We start from the raw sequence: 25484 nt of genomic DNA, 5'->3' as shown, positions 1-25484 counted from the left end.
AACTGGAACACCTGTTATGCAACATGACATGAATATGATGTTAATGCATATGATGCACATGAAATGATCACTTCTCAGGCATTCAAAGAGCCTGATTCATCTTCGAAAAATAGCAATCTGCAGCAACACGGCACAGTATACAAGAGCAATGATTACCGAGTGAAACCAACAATTCCATCCGTAAATGAGCACCCAGATCTATCAGTGAACAAACTCTGGAATGTACCTGAGAAATGATATGCATGCAGAGATTAGTTTTTTTTTTCTTTTTTCCTTTTTTTTTTCATTTTTCATTTTTTTTATTGCATTTCTTTTGAAAAATAAACATGCTATGATGCACATGATGCAGACACGACTGACAAGCTGTGCATCTCTGAACACAGGATCGAACTTCGGCTCGAACTCTGATCACAATCATCTGAAACCCAAAGTCAGCTGATCAACTGTCATCTGAACCCAATCTGGAGGACTGAGTCACCAACAGAACCCTGAGTCACCATCAAGTCACCTACCGGTCACCAACAGTCACCATCTGTACCTGTTAAAATGATCATTCCCTCCCCACTCACGGGTGTCATCTAGGCCAGGGTAAGGTCGAAAGAAACGCAGGATAAACAACCCTTTCAAGAATATCATCCTGTGCACACCAGATGTATGCACCGATAATACCCCATCAGAGTCTGAACTGCTCGTGATGTCAATGTTCCGCTAAGTGGCGTACACCACCCGCTTCCCATGAATCACTTTATTCCTAGGTTTCCTAGATTTCACTCATAGCCTGGGTATTGGGCCTTTTACCTCATAGAACTCCCACCCCAAACAGAGAGACACAGCCAGCGCAGCAGATGAACATGAATGAATGCAAACATTAATGCAAACAATAAATGCAAACAATAAACAATGAATGCAATAAATAACACAGCAAAAGCAACCAAAGCCCTAACCTAGAGAGCGCTAGGAGAGACTCGCTTAGGGAAGATGGACCAGCACAGGTCAACTTCTCTGAATTCCCCAGCAGAGTCGCCAACTGTCGCATTACGCGAAAAACCGGCGGGAAACAAGAACAACAGAGCCGCCACCGTGCGTTATTTATCCCAAAAGAGGGAAAGGAAACGCTCAGAGAAAACCTGGGAAAAAGCATGGTCTCGCGACCAAAGAGAATGGGATCGGGAGTCGGTTATGCGAAGGGAAGGTATTAGCACCCCTACGCATCCGTCGTACTCGACGGGATCCACGCACAATAGGAAGGAAAATGGTTGCTAAAACACTGCTCAAATAATCATCTACACAGGCTGAAAGAGACACAAGAAAACAGACAAGACTGACTCGGCAGGATATCGCATCCTGGGCCTACTTAGTCTATCAAGCCTAGACATCAGAGTCAAAATAGTTCGGACTGGGGAAAACACACATGCTCGCTAGGATGTCGCATCCTATGCATACGTATCTTCTTGGACGAAGAAGAATCAGAGCATTCGTAGCTCGGCTAACACGCACACAAACAAACACAGGCAAAGGCAAACGTGGAGCCTGAATGCCAATCACTGGACTTACATCAGCATCCGAACCAAACACACCCACACTAGAACCCGAATGCCAATCGCTGGACTTACATCGGCTTCCAAGCACACCACAAGAGGATGTGGAATGCCAATCGCTGGGCTTACATCCATCTCCTAACACACACAGGAAGAAGGAGGGTCTCGATTGCAACTAGGGCAAGAGAAGGGGAAGGTCTCAATCGCAACGAGGGCGAGAGAAAAGAATTAGTATTAGTTATTAGTCAAACTCGACAAGACATCGCATCTCGTGCCTACGTATCTCATCTGGACATGAGAATCAGAGTTGCCGTAGTTCGGCTAAACTATTCCTGTTGGTTTGTGTTTTTTAAGCGGATAACGTCACTACGCAATCTACCGGATGCTCGACCTTTGGAGACTTACTCACCTGTAGTAGAAGGAGTTGACGTATCCTTAAGAGGGGATAATGTTTGTTTGTGTTTTAGGAAAGCTCAAGCAAGAAAGGAAGTCCTATACGAAGGAACCGTGCTACCTTAATTGACATGCAAACGAGACTACGCGGAGTCTAGCAATCCTAGGGGATACAATCACACCACACAAGCACATACAACATGAAATAAACACACCAACAAGGGGCTCAAACATCAAGGCTAGGCTTTAGTCGAGGGGTCATATCAACCTCGACAAACAAGCCTCTGTATCAAGGTAAGGTTAGCTCTTAACCTTGACATTGAGAGTCAAGGTGAAGCCGGATGAAAGGTGAGTGAAGATGAGACTTCACAGCTCTTATCCCTGGTCAGGGAGAGCTTCAGACAAAGAAGTGTGGGTCCAGAAAGTGGGAACCCTTCTACACTTAAGACACTGACTCAACTGTACAACTGTACAAGATCTTGGGTTACTGTCCTCAATGCGTCGACACAGTGGTGTGAGCAGAGGGACGACTCAACAGAATAGCGGGAGATAGATTGCATATCTCTTATATCCGCCAATTGCCTCATAGAGGTCTTTACCTGCTTGGGGACAAAAGTAAACAAGCACAAACATCGCCTCTTAAGGAGGACTTCAGACAGGTGCCTGGCCAAGTAACAGGCCAGGTCTTCCAGACTACATGGAGACAAGAGAGTCTACCTCAATGCTTAAGCAAAGCAAAGCAAGCTAGTTCTCAAGGAACTAAAGCGACTATGGTACCTGAAATCAATCAAATATAATCAGTATTCAAGTCACAAAACCAAACAACAAATGGTTCACAATTAACTACACACAGACAAACACAAGCCAATGCACCAAGGTGCAAGTCATTAAGGCTCAAACTCAAATGTCAATCCCTGCAACACAAAGTCAAAATTAGCCATATACAAGTCACAAGTCAAGTCCAATGGAAGCACATCATCAAGCATAAGCCATTTGTGTTATTAACCTGAAACACAACTCAAAAGTGAGATCACAAACCACTAGTCCAAGACTAGGGTCAAAAGGAGATGAAAAATCCAAAACAGCAAGTGAAAAATGATCAAAACCAAGATTAATCAAACAAGAATAGAATCTAATTGGCCTCACATCAAAACTATGCACCAAATTCATTTCATGCACAATTTAAGTCAAACTAGGCAAGTGTGAACCACATATGAGCAAACAGAATGATCACCATCAAACAAATACCAAAACAGCTCAATAAATTCCACAAAAATTCAAGTCTAAACAGAACACATTCAATGAGCATCATATCGAATTTCATGCTATTTGGACAAGAGGAAGTAGGGAAATTAAATTCAAGAAGTCAGGACATGCAAAAATCAATCCAAACTAGGTCACAAAGCATGTGTCAACTTCAAGCAAATGTAAAACAGTGACAACAAATGAGAAATAAATGGGACCAAAGCCAAAATGACATTGAACATGTTAAGAATCACTCCACCAAATTTCATCTTCATATGATAAGGTATGAACATTTCACAAAGCATGTAAGTTAATCACTCAAGAAAACCCTAAAATGACTAAACAGCAAACAAAGATCCCAATCAAATAGGAAATGGCTCAACAAATCCTACAAAAAAATCATGGCAAAACTAGATATACACAAGTGATCACATGCAAAAATTGGGAGCAGATGGCAAAGCATAAGCATGGAAACAAAATTCATGGAGTTAGCATAACATAGTGTGACACAAATTGTCACACTCAACTTATTCACATCATATCTCTCTAACCAGGAACTCAAAATTAGCAAACTATACATCAAAATCACCAGGAAAGAGTCAAGAACATGCCTATAAAATTTCACACATTTTGGATAAGGCATCAAGATTTCATGATTAAAATGGCAAAACATGCACATGAAGCACACATATCAAAGGCATTAGACAATGTCAAAAAAATCACCAGGCACAACTTTGACTATCATACCTAAAAAAAACTAGAGAAAATTTGGAGATCAACACAAAAATCCTCACTCAATTTGGATTAAAAATGAATTAATTGTGATTTTTTGAAGTTTATTGATGAAATGAAATAATTATTTAAGTTTACAATGAATTAATGAGCGCTGAGTGGCATTTTTGTAAATACCGAGAGCCAAGGCAAAACGCAGCGTTTGCATTTTTTTCAGTGGCGCCCTGTGATTGGCTCAGCCACGCGGGAAACACCATTTTCAAATGGAAACGAAGAAATATGGATTAAACAGCATTCCGGAGCTGTTTTCCATCGTGTTTACCAGCAGAATTTCCAGAAAAAACATCAGGAACAAATTTGCACGGAAATGGACAAATCGCATATGGTTGAACTCGCCTAATCATGTACATCATCAATATCAACATGCTCTAGCCTAATTCTTCCTATATCAACGGGATCGATCGAAGGAAGTTTTGATGTCAAACATTCAATGCCGGATTTCTCACTCAATAATCAACGAAAATGCACGATTCAAATTGCACAATACTCTACATGATGAGATCTATAAGACGCATAGCATGATTTCATGAGTTTTGAATTTCGAATTCCAACCTTATAAAGATGCAGTCGTGGAATTTGTGCGTTTCAAGATCCAAAAAGCCAAAACAGAAGTTGAATGATGATGTAGAAGTTGAATGTAAGAGTTCTTGCAGCTCGATTATGCTCCAGGTGGTTGATTCTTCAAACTGCCATAGAAGTGTTCATGCTTGGACAGTGGTAATTCCTTGATGCCTTGGCCACAATTTGATGAAAACAGATCTGCAATAGCACCTCTTGATGATGATTATCACAAGAGAACACAAAAAGGATCAAGCAATTCAAAGAAAAGTTGAAAAAAAGTGTGATGAACTTTTGAGAGAATTTGAGATTTTGGTGAATTTTTGGAATTGGATCTGAGAATTGTGATTGTGATCATGCAATTCTGTTACAATTAAGACTTTATACCTCATGCTAATCCAAATGTTAATCTCAATTAAGCAAATTCAAGTGATTAGTGTAAAATGCATTTTTGTGAGCTTTGGCCAAAATGCCCTTTTCAAGTTCAGTCAATGTATCAGTCTAAAAACAGTTCAAGCAAGTTCTAAATGACATTCATGATGTGTAGCAATTGGTCCCAAGTGCATATGGCTTGTATTTTTGAAAATCACTATTTCACACCAAAAATTCAAATGAGTTCACTTAAAAAATGCCATTTTGCTATGATGATTTTTGGAAAAATGTAATGATGCACCATGCAAGTTCATGTTAAATGTGGTTTGCTCAAAGAAAAATCAACCAATTTGGCCATTCCATGTGAAAGTTATGGCACTTTGAATTTAGGCATTTTCTGAAAATGATTGGACCATATCTTGCCAACCACACATGAGAAATGAGTGTTCTTGGACTTTTTGGAATGGTGAGATCAAGATCTTCAACTTTCATGTTGGACAAAATTCCATTTGAAGCTTGTATGATGAAGTAATTTTGAGGAGAAAAACTTTCCATTTTAGGCAGTTGAAATTACAGGTCACCTGCCATTTTAGGAAACTTCTTGTCTGACCTCCAATTCTTCAACCTTGGTCTTTGATATGTCAAATGAGACTTATATGGACATGAATGAGGCCTTTCAAACCATCTCACACCTTCCAATCCATAAAATCAGGCATAGTTGACCACAATTGACTTTCTAGGGTTTCTGAAGAAATTCAGCTTGACTGTTGAGCTTTGATCATCCAATCTTTGTCCAAATCCCTTCAAAATGATCCTTAGACCATATGAACTTGGTACACCAACCCTAGGGCCTTGTCTCAATGGAAATGGCACATGCTTGCTTGTTTGACCTGATCTCCTGACCAGTTTGACCTAATTTGTCAGTTGAGCTTGCACTTGGGCAAATGGACAATGCAATGTTATGCAGTGGACTTTTTTATGCTAATGACCTAAAAATGAAAATGTATGCACAAAAGGTAGGGTGCAAATTTGAGGTGCTACAGCTATGACACCCCGATTTTCGAGTATTTGTACTAAGATGAAAATTCAATGGCAAGACATTTTCATTTATGCATTTGTTTGATCGTTATACATGTGTGTTATACCCTTGTATATATTATTGTATATACTGAGTAAATTAAGGATTACACTAAAATGGGGGGGATTTGTTGGTGATTTTAGTATCATCAATGTATTTTAGTAGTAATGTGATTTACTATAGGGCGATGCAATAATGCGTTAAAGCTTGGAAACGAGTTAGGGGTAGTGCGGAGTGCACGCTCGTCGAGCCAACGTATAATTGAAACGGGGTTCCAAGGGGCGAAGCCCCTGGCGGGGTGCGGGGCAGCGGCCCGTTCGAAATTTTCTTTTGAACAGTTGAATCATTTCCCAACCGACGTAACCATTTCTGAACAGTTGCGTCTTTTCGGTTTCTGTTATTGATCTCCTGTATAAGGAGTCATTTGGCCTCAGTTTAAAAAAAGATAACGAAACCAAACTTTCTCTCTACATTCTTGAACATTTCTCTTTGTCAGAAACAAATTGTTCTTCAAGAATTATCCCCACAAAGATTTCGTGAACCCAGGCAAGAATAGGGTCGAAATACTTTGTTCGGAAAGTGTATGAACACGATTCTTCGAAGTTATCCAGGATTATCATACCCTATTCTCTAACAGAACATAAAAGAATCAGTATTATGAATTCGGATATGATTTATTGTTTCTCATAGAATTTAAAGCATTATAAAAATCATAACCTAAATATATATCTAAATCTAAGAGTGGTATTTGAGTGAAATTACCGATATTATGATTTTTTTACTAATTAGATTTTCAATAATAAGTAATATATATATATATATATATATATATATATATATATATATATATATATATATATATATATATATATATATATATATATATATATATATATATATATATATATGTCATGCATAAAATAGTCATTTTTTCAAAGTTGTTATGATTAGGGGTGTTCGTGGTTTATAATCAGCACTGAACCAAACCACATTTATACTTCAGTTCAGTTTATAATAACCATTTTAAAAAAAATGCAGTTAATTGCTAAAATAGTTTCAATTCAGTTTAAAACTAGTTTATAACCGGTTTGTATTTATAAACTAGTTTATAATAACCAATTTTATAATTTGAATTCTTTTAAAATCAATTTTTTTAATTTCATAAAAAATAATTAATTTTAAAAAAATAATAATATTTGAAAATATTTATTTTTTTAAAAAAAGTTTTATTTATAAAAATTAGTTAAATTTTTTATTTTTTTGAAAAAAAATCTGAATAGATATTTTTAAAATATCATGCAAAAAAATATTTTAAAAAAATATTTTAATTTTAATTTTTCGGTGAAAAAATCCAGAATCAATTTTTTTCGAATTTTATTTTCGGAAAAATATAATTATATATATTATTTTTTGGTTGATAAAAAAAGATTGTATAGTTGACGTAATGCACCAGCATAAATATGACATATCTATATTCTAAAATATGGCATGTCTATATTCTAATATTTTGTTCATGTAAATATAAAATAATTAAGCAAGATTTTGAAAAGTTTCTCATTATGAATCTTTGAAGTTTTTCTTTATGACATTCACTGTATCGTAATATACATACTCATGACATATACCCATGTATATATACATACACATACACAGGAACATAAGTAGGAACATCAGTAAGCATAATTATATGTAAAAGAAATATATTTTAATTTTGTATTGGCTAATTATTATTCATATTTTAAATTCATAATATATATATATATATATATATATATATATATATATATATATATATATATATATATATATATATATATATATATATATGAATAAAATAGTCGTATTTAATAATTATAGAATTTCTACGGTAGATATCATGATTATGTGTGTATTGAAAGATATATTTCTGAAATTTCTATAAATCTTGAAGGTAAATCCGATTAAAAGTTTGAATTTATTTTTTAAATTTAAATAAAATATTATACTCTATCTTAAAATTATTTTTAAAATAGAATTTATTAATCATCAAAATGTTAAAATTCATAAAAGTTATAATTTTAAATTGAATTAAATAATCTTTTGATTCTAATAAGTTAATGAATTTTTTAAAAAAGATAAAAAATAAAATTTTGGTTCATAAGATGTGGAACCAATTTGAGGATCTCTATCCACTAAATCAATTCACCAAGTCATAAGTATTATTGCAATACAAATATATATATATATATATATATATATATATATATATATATATATATATATATATATATATATATATATATATATATATATATATAATCAAAATAATTTATTAAGTATTTTTAACTATTTCATATTTCAATTATTAATATTTAATAACTATTTAATATTTAAATTCTTTAAAATTAAATAATTGAATATTAATATTTGAACTATTAAATAATTGAAATGTTTTATAAACTTATTATTTAATAAACTAAATAATTGAAATATTTTATAAACTAAATAATTTAAATATTAATAGTTGAAAGATTTTATAAACTAATTATTAAATAAATTCTATAATTGCATATACGTTGTCTAATTAGTTTATTTAATAATTAGTTTATAAAATATTTCAATTATTAATATTTAAATTATTTATTTTATTAAATAATAAATTTATAAAATATTTCAATTGTTTAATATTTAAACTATTAATATTTCAATTATTTATTTTATTAAATAATAAGTTTATAAATATTTCAATTATTTAATTATTCAACTATTAATATTTTATTTAATTAGTTTATTAAATAATTAGTTTATAAAACATTTCAGTTATAATATGTCAACTATTAATACTTCAATGATTTAGTTTATTAAATAATTAATTTATAAAATATTTCAATTATAATATTTCAACTATTAATATTTCATTTATTTAGTTTATTAAATAATTAGTTTATAAAATATTTCAATTATTTAATATTTCAACTATTAATATTTTAATTATTTAGTTTATTAAATAATAAGTTTATTAAATATTTCAATTATTTATTTGTTAAAATATTAATATTTCAATTATTTGGTTTATTAAATAATTAATTTATAAAATATTGCAATTATTTAATAGTTCAACTATTAATATTTCAATTATTTAGTTTTTAAATAATTGAAATATTTAAAAGTTATTAAATATTAATAATTGAAATAGAAAATAGTTAAAATATTTAATAAATTATTTTGGTAATACTGAAATATCTATGTAATATATATTTGTGTTGCAATAATACAAATGACTTGGTGAGTTGGCTTAGTGGATAGAGAATACTTTGTGAATTTTAAGGACATGGGTTTGACACCTTCCACGTATCCGCCGTTGGCCAAGTTCAGCATTTTTTAACAGAATTTTAACTCCGATGACTAACGGTAACACAATAGTGAGATATAAGGACCTATAAAAAAAGATACAAGGACCAAAATCAAAATTTCGCTAACTTACATGAACCAGGAGACTATTTAAGCCTTTCAAATTTTGATTGAATTTGAGTATGAATTTCAATCCATTATTTAATTTTGAAGTGAAAAGTGTATTTTCTAATGTTGAATTATTTGAGTTATAAAATTGTAATCAAATTTATTAAAAGTTCATGATTTCAAATTATGCGGTTGAATTTTGATTTGGATTATATATGAATAATATGTTTGTGTTTAATGAGACACATTATATAAGACATATAAATACTATCCAAAAATGGATCATGACTTATATACTTATGAATTTGAAGTCTAATATAACTATTGAATTTCAAGATTTGGAATTTTGAGAACCTTATCACGGAGGATAAGAAATTCGAGATTTCCACAATTGAATAATCTCGTGAGGAAGATTTTCAACAGATTATTGAAACACAAATCGAAAGTTCTTCATGGATTGTTGAAAAACAACCCGAACGTAGGATAAACAAGAAAGTCCGAAAGACTAAGGATCGAACAAAATCGATAATCAATTTATTTCTTTTATCTAGTACAAGGAAATAGTGAGAATTTTGTTCGTAAGGTTCATATTCTTCAAGTGGAAGATGATTCTAAGACTTATAAGGAAGAAATAGCTTCAAAGGACTCCGCTTTTTGGAAGGATGTGATCCAAGACGAAATAGATTCGACAATATCAAATCATACTTGAGAACTTGTTGATCTACCTAAATGATAAAAACCTTTTGGATGCAAGTGGGTGTTTAGAAGGAAGTATCATAGTGATGATGCACTAAACACCTACAATGGTAGATTAGTAGCCAAGGGTTTTATATAAAAGGAATGTGTTGATTATTTTAATACATATGCACCACTAGCAAGGACGACGACAATTAGAATTATTATTTGCATTAGTTTCTTTGCATGACCTTGTAGTTCATCAAATACTTTCCAAGATGTAGATGTCGATGAGGAGATTTACATGGAAAAACCGACAGGTTATGTACTTCTCGGTAATGAACAAAAGGCGTGTAAACTTGTCAAATACCTGTATGGATTAAAATAAACCAATACAATAACATCAAAAATTTGAATTTGTCATTACAAGATTCACCAATTAAGGGGAAGACATACAACTTAGGGGGAGATAATATTTTCTCATCATAAAAAGAGTAATATTGTGAGGAATACATCATATATCTAGTTTAATTTTGATGAAAACAAAGATTAACAAAGAAGAAAAGGTTCAAAAATGTCATGCACATCAATGATAAAGTTGATCAAGAAGGTTTAGCATAGAAATTCAAGTGAAGATTTGAGACAAGTGAACATAAATAAGATGCGCATTGCAATTTATACTATACTACTTTAAATTACTTATAATTTCATATCTCTCTTCATCTAAAAACCTTCTTGCATCATCTTACATGATTATCTAAAAATCTTCTTCATCTAATTCTTGTTACAAGTATTTGTACACAATATTGTGATATTCATTTGTCTTCATCTTGAATATATGATTGATCATTATCAATAAGATGAATGAAATTTTAGAAACAAATAGGTTTCTAACTTTCACATTTAAGATGAATGATCTTGGACTAGTTGACACACTTTTTGGGGATCAAAGTAAAGTGAAATAGTGGGTTATGAACTTAGTTCAAACACTTACATTTCAAGAAAGTGAGTACTTCATTTGATCCTAGTCTCAAACTTTAAAATAATGATGGATGAGTTATGACTCAATTGGAATATGCAAGTGCAATTGGTTGTCTAATGTATTTGATGCAATGTAACTGACATAGAATTTGCAGTTAGCAAAATGAGTAGATTTACTAGCACTCCAAATGGTGAGCATTGAAAGACCATCACTAAGAATTTTGATTATCTTTTGAAAATCAACAATTTTGACCTCCATTACGGTAGGTTTCCTGTCATACTAGAATGATATACCAACGTGAGTTGGATATTGAGTGTTGGAGATTATAAATCTACAACTAATGGACATTTATATTGGTTGGAGGTGAATTTCTTGGAAGAGCAAGAACAAACATGCATTACTCACTCAACCATGAAATTAGAGTTTGTGGCTCTTGTGTCTGCTGGACAAAAAGCATAATGGTTGAGGGACCTTATGTTGGAGATTCCATTAGCTAAGGACAATGTTTCGTAAGTGTTGATACATTGTGATAGTCAAGTCACCGTAGCTAGATCATTCAGTGAAATATATAATGAAAAATCTAGACACATAGGTCTTAGACATTCTTTCTTGAAAAAATTGATTAATGATGAGATAATTTCACTAACATATACAAACAAGTTATACATTAGCTGATTCGTCTACTAAGCCACTTGCCATAGATTTAGTAAGGACTACCTCGAGAGATAAGGGATTGAAACTCCTTGAATAAGGGTCCCAACAACGGTAGCAATCTAATATGAAGTTAACAAACCTTAATCTAAAATTCAACGGGTAACAACAAGTCGTTGATTTAGACATGTGTGCAACATTCTATGACAATGTTGACTATTACATATTGAGGGTTGAGTTTTTTCAAACTCTAAATGAAGTTCTATAACGAGGATATGTATCATAAGAAAAAGATTCAAAATGAACTTCACCTATATGAATTTTGAGATGGTGTTGTCTCAAAGTGAGAGTTTGAGTTTCTCTCATAAAAAATTCACTAAAACCGGAAAAACACATGACCATAAACAGTGAAAGGCGATAGATGTAGGCGAAGAACCATTAAAGAATGTGTGTAAGGTAACACTAGTATAATCATAAGGGATAACGCTTCAAAGCATAACTATCTAACATTCCGATTAAACTTTGTGTTATCCTTGCTAAGGTTAAGTTAAAATCAAAAGACACTTAACTATATTAACATTCCTTTCCTTTTTTTTTTTCTAGAATTGGTCTTGTCATTATTAGAACAAGAGAGAGACTGTTATAAATTATTAAAAATTAATAATTTTGAGTGTTTTCCAAAATGACTAGAAAATATACAAGTGAAAGTTAATTTTTGAATTCAGAAATAGGCAGCACTTGTGAAGTATTGCAGTAGACAATTTGTTTTTGAATTCAGAAATAGGCAACACTTTTAAAGTGTTGCAGTATGCAATTTGTATTTTGAATTCAGAAATAGACAACACTTCATAAAGTTTTGCAGAATGAAAATATGCAACACTCGAAGAGTGTCGTTGTGGACGAAACATTATAACTTTTGGTAAAAACATGTAATTTTCAGTAAAAAATATGTAACTTTAGGTAAAGGCATATAACTTTTGGTAAAATGAAGTTGTTTCACCAAAGAGTCGCAACCTTGTGAAACAACACCAATATGACTTATAATACTTCATTTTCGATTCCAAAAAATACAACAAAAATGCATATTCTCTAGAATAAATTCCAGACACTCTTCGTTACATTCGAGTTGTTATCAGTCTTATACAAACTCGAGAAGACCGAATTATCCTAGGTTTTCTTGCGTACAAATCTAAGACAATTCGAAATTGATTGAAATACTATAAAAAAGTGATTAGTTCACGATTCTAACCACAAACCATTTAATTTATCAATTAATATATATATATATATATATATATATATATATATATATATATATATATATATATATATATATATATATATATATATGTAAAAAATGGAGGTAGGGTTTGTTTTGATTTTATGCAAAGTTTATTTTTTTAATTTTATTATTAAATGAAAAAAAAGTACATATTAGATGAAAAGAAATGAACTTAAGAACGAAGGTGGGAGAGGTTTCGCCACTTGACTGAGAAAGAGAGAGTAGCTCTGAATAGCCGTGTAAAAAAACGAAGCAAAACCTTAGTAAAGAGAATTCCTCCAAACCAACGCGGGGTTAGATTCGGCATTTTTATATCTAGCTTTTTTCTTTTTCTCTGATTTGATTTCACGTATCCCCCACACACAACGTGTTTGATGAAATGTTTCATTGAACTCACTCATTTATTTCTGTGTAAGGGATGTGACAATGCCCGTTGCATCGCACACTAAAACCTCTCTGATCTTGTGCATGTCTAAAATTTCTTAGGGTTATTTGGATTTGTTTTTTTGCGTTTTATGATGTGCTTAGTATTGAACTAGTGTGTTTTCTAGGAATGTAATTTGATTGAGTAAACTATTCCTATTCTCTTTTACAGAAGAAAAATACAATTATGGTGCAGTGGCAGAGGCATCTTTTCCCAATTCTTCGTCGCATTCATAAGGGCGTGGAGCATGTCAATCACTCGGAGACGAACCTTGTGATTTATCGCTTTGGCTCTTCTCTTACACAAGGTTAAAAGATCTTTTGTCTCCATTTTAATATCTTTTTAGTTTTCTAGTCAAGAGTTACTTAAGTTTGTAAGAGTTTATTAGGAAAAATCTCTGCTTGGTATTGTAGGTCAGTTACAGAGGCAATCGTCAACAAGTTTTCCAAGTATTGCAAGGCCTTTTTATCAGTGTTTTCAATATCAGGTAAAGTTGTGTTTTAATTGCACCATCATCATTGATGTATTGGTTTGGTTGAAGTGTTGTCAAATAGCACCTATAAAGTAGCAGAATTTGAACAAATCCATATTGTTTTGCCATACATGATTTAGTACAAAGTTTTGTCAAATAGCGGCGATATAACATTTTAGCGTAGTGAAAATTGAACTAAAATTGGCAGCACCGATTGGTTTAGAAGTTTGGGGGTTTGGTTTAGTTGGGAGGGAGGGAGGGCCATACGAAAATTGATTTGATGTTACTGTGTTTGTTTCCATCCGTGCTTTATGTAGCAATAGTTTCCCAATCAATTTTATAACCCTTGTTTACAAATTATTCACCGAGGGCCTGTTTATTTTAAGAAATTGTATTCTGTTTGCTGTTAGTGTTTCCTGTATAAATCTTTGAAAACAGGATACAAATTGAATACAAGGTGATCGTATTTTGTTGTTAAAAGTGAAAACTGACAATGAAAATGGAAAACATTTTCTCGAAGTAACTGTGGTCTAAAGTTTTCTCCTATACAGTGAGATTTTCATTGATATTATTACAAAAAGTGGAAGTGTCTTTGTACCCACTGATTGAGTTTTTCTTTTTTATTTAATTTTGATTATTAAATTGTGAACGTCGTGCTTTGCCAATGGTTTTCATAATCAATTTAGTAGTAGTATTTTCCCATATCAAGACAAGAGTAGTCTTTATCTGTTAGTGTGGCATAAGAAAACTAGACTTACAATCTCTCTCCTAGGAAATGTTGAACTTTCATGTGCACAGGTTGGAGAATTTTACTACTTGTAGTGGTTTCTTTAGTAAGCAATTTGTTTTAAACTCAATCTCCTAGCATAGAGAAGTCTTCCCTTGGTAATTTTACTAAGAAACCCAAAGTTTGTTCTATGGAAAAGTTTTTTGCCTGGACTGTGGTACCAAATAGAATAAGTATCACTTATTTGTTGCAGAATTGGATACCTTAAACTGTCACTTTTGCTGATATTTGTGTAATGTGCATGATCAACACTGAAGTACTTATACATTTATTACATATCTTATTGCTAATTTTTGTAGAACAGGTAGTTTTATGTCTGTGGAGAGTATTGGGTTTGTCTATACTCTCTATAGACTTCCTGCATTAGGGAAGGGTCTGGTTTGAACAAGAAAAATAGGTTAAGATTATTTAGAACTGTTCTTTATTTGTGGTGCATCAGGTTGGAGTCTAGGAGAGGGATGCATGGATTTTTCAAAGTGTTTTGATGTTCGTAGAAATTGTTTCCGAAAGATTAAAGTTGCTGGCTTCTCTTAAGTGCATGGCTCATTGACTTCTAAGAGAGTTGCCGTTTTGGATTTGCTTAGATTTGATTTCCATTGTAGACTGTTATTTTGAGTTCTGTTTTTCTGATCCTTTGTATTTTTTTGCTTTTTTTTTGCGGATGATATCATAATCTCCAATTCTTGTATATCTCTAGTCGACATCCTTAATCATCTTTTCATATAAAAAAAATTACTGTCATAATGATTCTTGCTGCTTTCTAAACCGTACTAACCTGTTTTAATGGACTTCATGATGATACTTGTTTTTTCAGAATTAGGTAGCCAGGTTTGTTCAAATTTATCTTCCAACTAACCAAATCACATTCTTGGGGCACACTGAGCCTGTGTTATATTATATTATATCTCTAAAGTTTTATTTTGCTATCGAAGATATGCTCTTCTTAATTTCATGTATTTTATTATTTGTGTAAATCAATTTCAGGGAATTTCAAGTTCTACCCAGTTGCTCAAAAATTCATCTGAGGAAGCACCTGTTTCGTCGCCTTTAGTTCCAGTTTCATTATTAGGCAGTTCAAAAGGTGAAGAACAGAATCAGAAACCTATTACTAAGGCAGAAAAAGTTCAAGCAGTACTAAAGAAAATAAAGCAGGTTTGAGATGCCTTATCTTCTTATGCTCTTGATGGATTGCTTTTGGTTTTCTTATATGCTTGATGTTGATATAAGTGTTTTACTCTCACTTTTGTACTATGGGCTTATTGGATAGATCTTAAAAAATCAGTTTTAAATTTTAGTTCTGGAAATTTAAAATGGGATGTACTTTGTATGGAAAATTTTAACTTGAAGCATATTAATGTGCATTAAAAAAAGACAACAGCCTTTCACAGAATTAATATGAAAGCAGTAAGGAAATTATCATCATTTAATGTTTTTTTGATTGAAATAGTTTCTGCTTTATTCATTTCATTGAGCCTGTGTGCTGAATTTACTCAGCCTATTTCACTTGAACAATTTTATTTTTAAATTTTAATAATAAATATTCTAATAGAAACTGGAAAATCAGAGTGTAGATAAATATACTGCATATTAATTTATAAGCTGAGTCATGTCACTGTTATAAGAAGTAACGTGATGATGAAAGTATAATAGTTTCTATAGTATCCAGATGAACAATCCAAAAATGGAAGCTTGACTGATAAGCTGAACTTCAAGGATCTGCACTGCAGACCCTTCTGCATATCTCAGCTCTTTCCTAGCCTCATTTCTTCGTAGAACTAGCTTATTCTTGGCAACCTAGCCCTTCCCTGCCATGTGTGCAGGTTGGTCTGCACAAATTTCCTACTAATTTCACACTTTTCAGCCTCAGTATCTGGTGCAATTCCACCACAACCTTCCAACTCTTTCTACTTTAATGATTGTATTCCATTCAGGTGTAATTGCTTGTAATTCAATTTTCTATGAATTTCTGAAATGTCTCAATTTTTGTTTTGTTCAGGATTGATTATTTTATGGCCAATTTTGATGCAAATGCTTAACATCGATATTGTTTATTGTTGAGCATTAGGTTTCTTATATTGCATGATTTAGAAGCAAATCTTTGTAATTTTGTATTCAACATTACACTAGGTTTTAAAATGTCGTGTGTTTTCGTGTTATCATTGTTTAGGTATATGTTAAAATATAAAGTGCTAATCACTTCTCTAGTATGCTTGTTAAAGTTGACACATAAGCTTCACCAGGTATGGTGAATCTGTGGACCAAAACCTGGTGCCATTAAATATAACATATGTTTAATAGATTCGTCACTTATGACGTGACTTGTTAGAGAGGTTAAATCCATAATTTGTGGAAATTGCAAACTTATCCTTTTCTTCAAATCTGTCTCCAACCAGTTCAACCCGACACCATCATAACGGTGCATATGAAAATGGAGATGAGATACACATAGAAGAAACAAATAAGACTAGTAACCCCCCTCTATCTCTCTTCACAATGCTCAACTCCACACACAGTATCCCCTCTATTTTCTCTCATTCCCAATTCCCTCTTCTACTGCTACCCTCCCTGCTCTGCGTCCCATCCCCCACTGTCGACGCCTATCTCATCCCTCACTGGCAATTCCCTCTGCCTTCTTTGCTCTAAGCTTTACATTGGCCCTTCTCATTTGAACGCGTCAAAATCACATCTACTTGTTAAGAAACTGCTATTTTAATCAGTTTAGTTTGCAGCAATTTTTTGCATACGATTTGACATCTAATTTTCTTGCCATTGAAATGCCTACCGTATATATCTCAATTGCTCTTGAAACTGTCATAATTTATGATTTATGTTTCAATGTTTAATTAATGTTCATTTTTAAAACTGTATTTTAGAGTCCAAAGAAGCTCAACTTGGTTGCTGCTTTGGTTCGTGGTATGCTTGTTAAAGATGCTTTGCTGCAGTTGCAAGTGACAGTAAAGCGGGCTTCAAAAACTGTATATCAGGTAGTAAACATTAATTGTTGTTCTGTCACTTAATTTGACAAGACTTTAAAAACTATGTATTAAAATTGGTTTCTAAGTTCCTATTGGACATGCATCAGATTTTAGTCATCCCTTTTCCATTTTTCCGTTTTGATTTTGAGTTGGGACTATGTTATGACACTTAGTTTGAAGGAATTGAAATATATACATTTTATTGTTTGATTTCATTCGAGGTCTTTTCAATTTCAATCGAAGAGGGTTCTTCTATTTCTCTTTATAAGAAAAGAAAAATTGAAAACAAGTTTAATACACATTGCAGGTTATTCATTCAGCCCGAGCAAACGCTTCTCACAATCATGGGTTGGATCCGGAACGCCTCATTGTTGGTAATTTTATTTGCTATGAACTGTTAGTGGTGAAATTGTTTTGTCGCTTTGTTTTTTTCTTTACTGATGATGCGGCGTTCATGTTTCTTACAGCCGAAGCATTTGTTGGAAAGGGAGATTTTAAGAGGAGAATTTCCTACCATGGCAAAGGAAGATCTGGAGTCATGCACAGACCAGAATCCAGGCTAACTGTTGTAGTTAGAGAGATAACTCCTGAAGAAGAGGCAGATATTGCTAGGCTGAAAGTCCACAACTTTAAGAAGCTCACTAAGAGGGAGAGTCGACTTGTGCCACACCAGCTTATCGAGACCACTCCTGTTTGGGGCCGAAAAAACAAATCTAGCCGTCAAGACTCGATTGCTGCAGTTGCATGATCCTTATTTATTTGCAAGTTTCATGGTTTGATTTATGGTTATGTCATATTTTTGTGCAATAGATTCTTGTACTGTTGTGGATCATGCGAAATAGTTAAGAAATATGTAAAACTAAGGTTTCACGCCTGAGACTAGTTATAAATGGCTAGGTTATGCATTCGAATTTTGTTTGCTCTTTGTTGCAAATAATAAAATTTTGTACTGAATCATGATTGGTATTATTATCATTTATTAGCTTTTGTTCCTACAACATTGCAGGGGGATCTGATTTCATTTGATTCTGGTGTTTGAAGTGGTAAACTTGAAAAGTAGTCTAATCTTAGAAATGGGCGTTGAATCAGTTTAAAATTATTCATACCAAATCTACATTTTTGCATTGATTATTATTTTCATAAATAATAAATAAATAAAAAGATCAGATGAATTGAATTTTGAAGATTCAATACAATATTTTGAAGATTTTTTTTCCTGTGGCACAACGTATCATTTTAACTAGAGAAGTTCTAAATTCACCTCTCGATACAGTATTTTGTTTTCTTGTTTTGATTTTCTAAATTTTTAATTTTGGCGCTTTTTGAATGAATTTTTTCTTATTTTATTTTATATACTCTAAAATTTTAATTTTAATATCTAAGACACCGTTCCAAACTCGACTCAGGAACTCGTCCATGTTTGAGGGACATGAAACCCGACCCAATCTGCACCAATCGAAAAAAAAAACGAATTGGGTCGGATTTACACGGTTTGGCGGGTCCAAAATGCGGTTTTGTTTGTGCTTAAAGGGGCGGGTCGGTTCAAGAAATTGAAACCGCGGGTAACCATACCCGCCAGTCTATAATAATTATTTTATTATTTAATAACTTTTTATCCTAAACGACAATATTTTTTTTTTCATTTGTTTTATTTGTTCTCTCTTTCTTCATGTTCCTTGCTTTCTAGAATTTCATTTCAACCCTAACCCAAAATAACGTCGCCGTCAATCATAACCAACAATCTCCATCTCATTTGTGTCTTGTTCATGGAGGCCATCCCACGACCATTCTCCATTTTTCAGTGTATGTATGATTTTCGTCTCATTTCTTTTTTTCGTATTTTCAGTTCCTGTTTTCATTTTCATTTTGAATCAAGTGTTTTTTCATTTTCATTTTCGTTTTGAATCAAGCATTTTTTACTAAACCAACTTCATCTAAATTCACCCTCTCCATGTTATGAAGAAGCTTTGTAATTTTACCGTTAGAGTAGGGTTATTTTCTTGTCCCCTTTCTCTTTTCTGTTTTGAATAACACAAGTTTAGGATTTTTTTACTTGACTGAATTAGGATTTTACACGTTCTAAGTGATTTATGTTTGACATTCTTAATATGTCTTTTTTGCAGGTTGTGTTTGATAAAAGGACTGAAATATTTGAAGGAATGCAATATTTGAAGCTACCTCCGTATTTGATATTCACATTGCTTAACTCATTCAAGTACAATTCTCTTTCTCATGTTTCTACTTTTTAGATGACTTTCCTTGCATAACTCTGATGCTTAAGGAATGTGAAAAACTCAATTGCTATGTTAATTAACAATGTTATGTTATTGGTTAACAAATAGTGTCATGTTATTATTTTTTCATTATTTCTTGATTTTCTCTTACAGGCTGAAAATGATGCAGTTGACCAAGATCTTCCAAATTGCTGTGTGTTTACTTTATATTGGTATGCCTTTACATGTGTAGAATTGACGATTTTGTTTTGATTAAGCATTGTCTTTCTCTTCATGATAGTCATATGGCAGTGGTAGTTTATTGTTTCTCATTTCTTGAAGAGCTTGGCATCATCTTTTCATTGAATTCTCAAGCATCAGGTTTTGGTTTAACAAAGCTATGTTTCATGGGATTATTAAAGATAATGGTGGGAGGGATATATATTCTGTTAAAATGAAATATTCACTCTTGACACATATGACTTAAATTGAAATCCATTTGATGTTGTAGAATTTCATTTTTATCAGAACTGTTAGGATCTGCCACTTGAATTTGTTGCCTAGAATAAATGAATTATTAATGAGTTATTAATGATTGGTTATAAAACAAATAATTAAATATTGATGATTGGTGACATGTGTTAGCATAGTCCATCAATAGAAATATTGATGCATTATTTTTAATCTGATTCATATAAATCTCTATGTTAGGATGATTAAGATGGTTTGTCAACAAATAATTAAAAATTTGATAGTTGATTAGAGTCTATTATATTCATCTGATATAGATATAATATCACTTAGTATTACGTTTGATTATTTTGGTTTGATAATAAACTCAATTTACTGTAATAAAATAATTAAAAAATTTATTTAAGTGTAATTTAATCATGACAAATATTTACGATCGTGATAAATTTTAAAAATTTAAACCTTTGAAATATTTTCCTTTACACACCCTAAAAAGTGCTTTGTATAAAATAGTGTTTTGTTATTTTTTACCAATGCATGGTTCGCAAAAGTTTATGACAATATCAAACAAAACTTGTATAGGTGACAGTTCCATATTTGACAATACCATACTACTAAACTAGATGTTACTATATTCTTAAAAGAAACTGTTAAAATCTAGTGAGTGTGGATAATTATCTTCCATATTAATGTACCATATCGTACCTGTAAGTGGATACATATAAATTATTGTAGATTGGATAAAGCTAAATGGTAGATTGACTCTAATGATTTAACTTCTACCAGTGTTAATCAACATTTATATTTATTAATTAAGGCTGATAATGTAGTTTTGATTTGGGTATGTTTTATGAGTTGTTACCTTATGCTGAGAAATGTTGAAATTGGTTTTGAATTGCAGGTTAGCAAGAGAACTCAAGTTATTATTGGACATGATCAAGTCAGTTCTCTTATATTTACATTGTCTTGTTATGGTTTGTTGATTATGGAATCATCACATTTTTCAGTGATGGGTCAGCCTAATCAAACTATACCTACTCAATATGTCATGAATGAAGTTGGTTCAGTAGCAACAACTGAAGTTGTTAGACTAGAATTAGTTAATACCCAACCTACAAAGAAGAGGAAAGCTAGTGCAAGTGGTTCTAGGCAATCATCAGCTTGTTGGGAGCACTTTATTAGATTACCAGATGACTTAGTTGATACACCAACTGCAGCTTGTAAACATTGCCACAAAAAATACCTATGTGACCCTAGGACTCATGGCACCACCAACATGAACCATCACATTTTAAAATGTGCAAAGAAGCCTAGAACCACTGATCCCACCCAAACTATTCTTACATACCCCTATGTAGAAGGATCTAGTTGTTGGTGTAATCCCTAGAGGCCAATACTTTTGGTACTTGTATCGAATTATTTAAGGCTTTTTCTTTATTATGTTTGTTTAATAAAGTCCCTAGAATAGCTAGTCCGTTTAATGTATCAAGGATGACTTAATCATGAGATCACATTAAACATAAGGACACTATTCTTAAAGTATCCGTAGTCGAGCTTTATTGTGAAGTGAGATAACATTAAAGCATTAAGACTATTATGTATATAGATTGATGATCACATCTCATGGATCATGGATAAGGAGTTATCAAGTCTTAAACATAGGTATGAATATTAAGAGTAATATTTATACTGGATTGACCCGCTATGAGAATACTATATAGAATGTTATGCAAAGTGTCATAAGTTACTCTCATGGTGATAATGGTGTATACCACCCTTCGACCTGAAACCACTATGGACCCTAGATGTAGAGTCGAGTGCTTTATTACTGATCAAACGTTGTCCGTAACTGGATGACCATAAAGACAGTTGATGGATACTCCACGAAGCATGCTAAGGGACATGAGTGACCTAGATGGAATTTGCCTATCCTGCGTAACAGGATAAATGTCTATGGGCCCAATATTGAACTGGACAAGGATGACACAGTATATGCCTTGTGTTCAATATAGACATAAGGGCAAAAGGGTAATTATACACATAAGTATTATCACAGAAGGATTTGTCAGATCACATGACATTTTCGTGTCTTAGGTAGCAGTGATGTGTTGCTAGATACCGCTCACTGTTTATTATGTTAAATACATGATTTAATATAATTGCCAATGCCGCGAAAACCTACAGGGTCACACACAAAGGACAGATTGATGAGAGATAGAGTAACTAAGGAACACCGTAAGGTACGGTGCACTTAAGTGAATTGTAGAACATCGTAAGGTACGGTGTACTTAAGTAGAATACGAAATATGGTAAGGTACCACGCGCTTAAGTGATTTTTTGGCATATTATAAAATATGGGCCACATACACTTAAGTGGGCTTTTTAGCTTGTAGCCCACACAAGGGGTTCTATAAATAGAACCCTTGTGTAGAAGCATTCAGTGCAGTTGCAATTTCGTTCTCTCTCTCTCTCTCTCTCTCTCTCTCTCTCTCTCTCTCTCTCTCTCTCTCTCTCTCTCTCTCTCATTCAAACCCTTCATTCATAGCAGCTAGCACTGAGATTGAAGGAATCCGTTCGTGTGGACTGAGTATAGGCGTTGTCATCGTTCAACGTTCGTGATCGCTCCGTAGATCTGCATCAAAGGTTTCAATCGTCACAAGAGGTAACGATTCTATCACTGATCATGCCCACTCGTAAGGATCACTAAAGGAGAAAATTTTAAATTCCGCTGCATTTTGGATCGCCCTTCTCCTTCAGTGGTATCAAAGTCTGGTTACGAAACCATGCATCTGATAGCTGTTTATTTTTTGTATTAATATAATTAAAAGACAGAATGAATCAAAGAATAAACGAGTAATTAAATTTGGCATCATATGTGTACGATTTGGATGATTGATGTTGATTATGCTTCGAAATCGACATTAGTATGGTGAAGTAGGGATACATCGACCGTCCATAGGTTACGCAATTGAGATCGATCAAGTTATATATGATATAAGTAATCCTAATGCAAAATACGATATATATGATATACTGTTTCTGTTTCGTTCATTCAAACAATTAATGGTTGTTTTCCTTTGAGCGATCAATGGTCATTTGCTTCAGAAACCGACATTAGTATGGTGAAGCAATGATCTGTTAATCAATCATACTGAATCAACAATCGATGTGTGTTTGACGGTCTGACATTGGTGCATTAGGGTTAGTGACAACACAAGGGTTGTGCTGTCAAAGAGTTGTGAATTGAGGGCCTGTTGGATCACGTCTGTTGACTGTTTCAAAAGCGCTGATTTTGGCCGCGTGACGTTCGTCATGGGCCTGTGACGATCCTCACAAGCTGGACGTGACGGTCGTAACATGCTTTGTGGCGGTCGTCACATTCACAGATTCAGAATTTCTAGGAGTTTCTGTTATTTTGGCCGCATGACGTTCGTCATGGGCCTGTGACGGTCGTAACAAGCTGGCCTGTGACGGTCGTAACATGCTTGTGACGATCGTCACATTCACAGAGTCAGAATTCTCGGGGTTTCTGTTTTGTGACTGCGCAAGAGTTGTGTTGATGCAAAACGACGTCGATTTCAAATGAATTGTTCATTAAAATTTCGGACCCCTGGCTAACTCTGCGTAGTGTGATCGGTCGCCGAAATTTAATTTTGTTTTAATTAATTAAAAGAATTAAAATGAATAATAATAATGTGTTTATTATTATTGTTTTGTGGTGATCAATTATGGCCTTAGTTTTCCTATATTTTGTTTTGGGTTTTTAAAATACGACCTGCGTGTCGTGCCTCTCTTTTAATCTCTTAATGTAACTTCTTTTCTCATCTCACTCCCTCGTATGTAAAACGAGTTTCTTTTATGTAATGTAATGTTATGAAGAAAGAGAAGAATTCAATATCAAAGGAGGACAACCTTGAAGATCTTGCTTGGAGAAGCTTAGATCGTTATTAGGTTAGCTTAGGTTCTCTCATTGGCTTGGGAGAATAATTGCGCTAGGGGCCATAACTGTTTCATTATGTATGTTGATGCATGTGAATGTATGTTGATGCATGTGAATGTATGTTGATGCATGTGAGAGACGATTTATATGATAAATAAGCCGGTGAGATCAGAATAATTGCAATTCCCTCAAATTAAATATTAAGTTTATGCTTTCCAAGTTTTAGCACTCATCAATACTAGTATCAGATAATGTAGGTTTCGCCTACCCGAGGTGCATGTTCTATATTAGTAAGGTGCGATGGGATAATTGTAATACCCAATTGCTAAAACAATGGGTCAAACTTAACTAAATAAATTATAATAAGATTATATGTGTTTAGAAGCAAGAGTTGGACATGATCCATGTGATGGATTGGAATAAGGATTATTCACCCAACTAAAATATTCGAGAGTTGTATTAGATACAATTGGAAGGAGTTCTTACCTAAATAACCTAGTTTTGTGTAATCCGCCTACGCGGACTTAGAACAAAGTGAAATATGGATCTCGACCCACTAGAAAATCTTCCAACGAGATTTTTCGAATCAAATGATGATGGTTATTTGTTTTGAGTAAAATAGTGGGAGCATATTTAATTAAAGGCCTAATTAAATATGTTATTGATACTTATATTTTCATTAATTTCATGTAGATTACCATGACAACAAACACCTCTAACAACATTTTGCGATCAATCCTTGATAAGGAAAAATTGTCTGGGACAAATTTTCTGGATTGGCACCGAAACCTGAGGATTGTCCTCAAACATGATAGAAAGCTGTATGTCTTGGAGAAACCTGTTCCTGAAGAGGAACCTCATAGTTCTGCACCTAAGGAAGAAATAGATGCTTATAAGAAGCATGTCGATGATGCCAATGAAACTGCTTGTCTCATGCTAGCTACCATGAACTCAGAATTGCAAAAGCAACATGAGAACATGGCAGCGTTCGAGTTGATCGAACACCTGAAGATGCTCTATCAAGAGCAAGCAAGGCATGAAAGGTTTGAAGTTTCAAAAGCCTTTTTTCAAGGCAAGTAAGCTGAGGGAGCCCCTGTAGGTCCCCATGTGCTCAAGATGATTGGGTATGTGGAAAATCTTGAAAGGTTGGGTTTTCCCCTCGGAAAGGAACTTGCGACTGATTTGATATTGCAATCGT

At 33.2% G+C, this 25484-nt stretch overlaps 1 protein-coding gene and 1 long non-coding RNA gene across 3 annotated transcripts; both read left to right on the top strand.

Annotated features, from left to right (window-relative positions):
• The first annotated feature begins 13130 nt into the window (after positions 1–13130).
• On the top strand, positions 13131–18619 carry LOC127092242 (uncharacterized). Of its 2 annotated transcripts, none has more exons than XM_051031090.1 (7): positions 13131–13297; positions 13600–13735; positions 13842–13915; positions 15672–15839; positions 17561–17671; positions 17970–18036; positions 18130–18619. In XM_051031090.1, the coding sequence occupies exons 2-7, from the start codon at positions 13615–13617 to the stop codon at positions 18408–18410; spliced, it is 822 nt and encodes a 273-aa protein (XP_050887047.1). In that variant the 5' UTR covers positions 13131–13297; positions 13600–13614; the 3' UTR covers positions 18411–18619. The 2 variants fall into 2 exon arrangements, with proteins under 2 accessions (XP_050887047.1, XP_050887048.1); XM_051031091.1 differs by having other exon boundaries at positions 13290–13415.
• Positions 18620–19321: 702 nt separating this feature from the next.
• On the top strand, positions 19322–20305 carry LOC127098420 (uncharacterized). Its single transcript, XR_007793356.1, has 3 exons — positions 19322–19465; positions 19786–19877; positions 20050–20305. It is a non-coding gene; the product is annotated as an uncharacterized LOC127098420 (long non-coding RNA).
• Positions 20306–25484: the final 5179 nt, after the last annotated feature.

The sequence above is a fragment of the Lathyrus oleraceus genome, chromosome 6 (genome assembly GCF_024323335.1).
Source record: "Lathyrus oleraceus cultivar Zhongwan6 chromosome 6, CAAS_Psat_ZW6_1.0, whole genome shotgun sequence".
Taxonomy (NCBI): domain Eukaryota; kingdom Viridiplantae; phylum Streptophyta; class Magnoliopsida; order Fabales; family Fabaceae; genus Lathyrus; species Lathyrus oleraceus.
The sequence above is the reverse complement of the archived record's forward strand: the minus strand, read 5'-3'. Positions and strand labels throughout refer to the sequence as shown.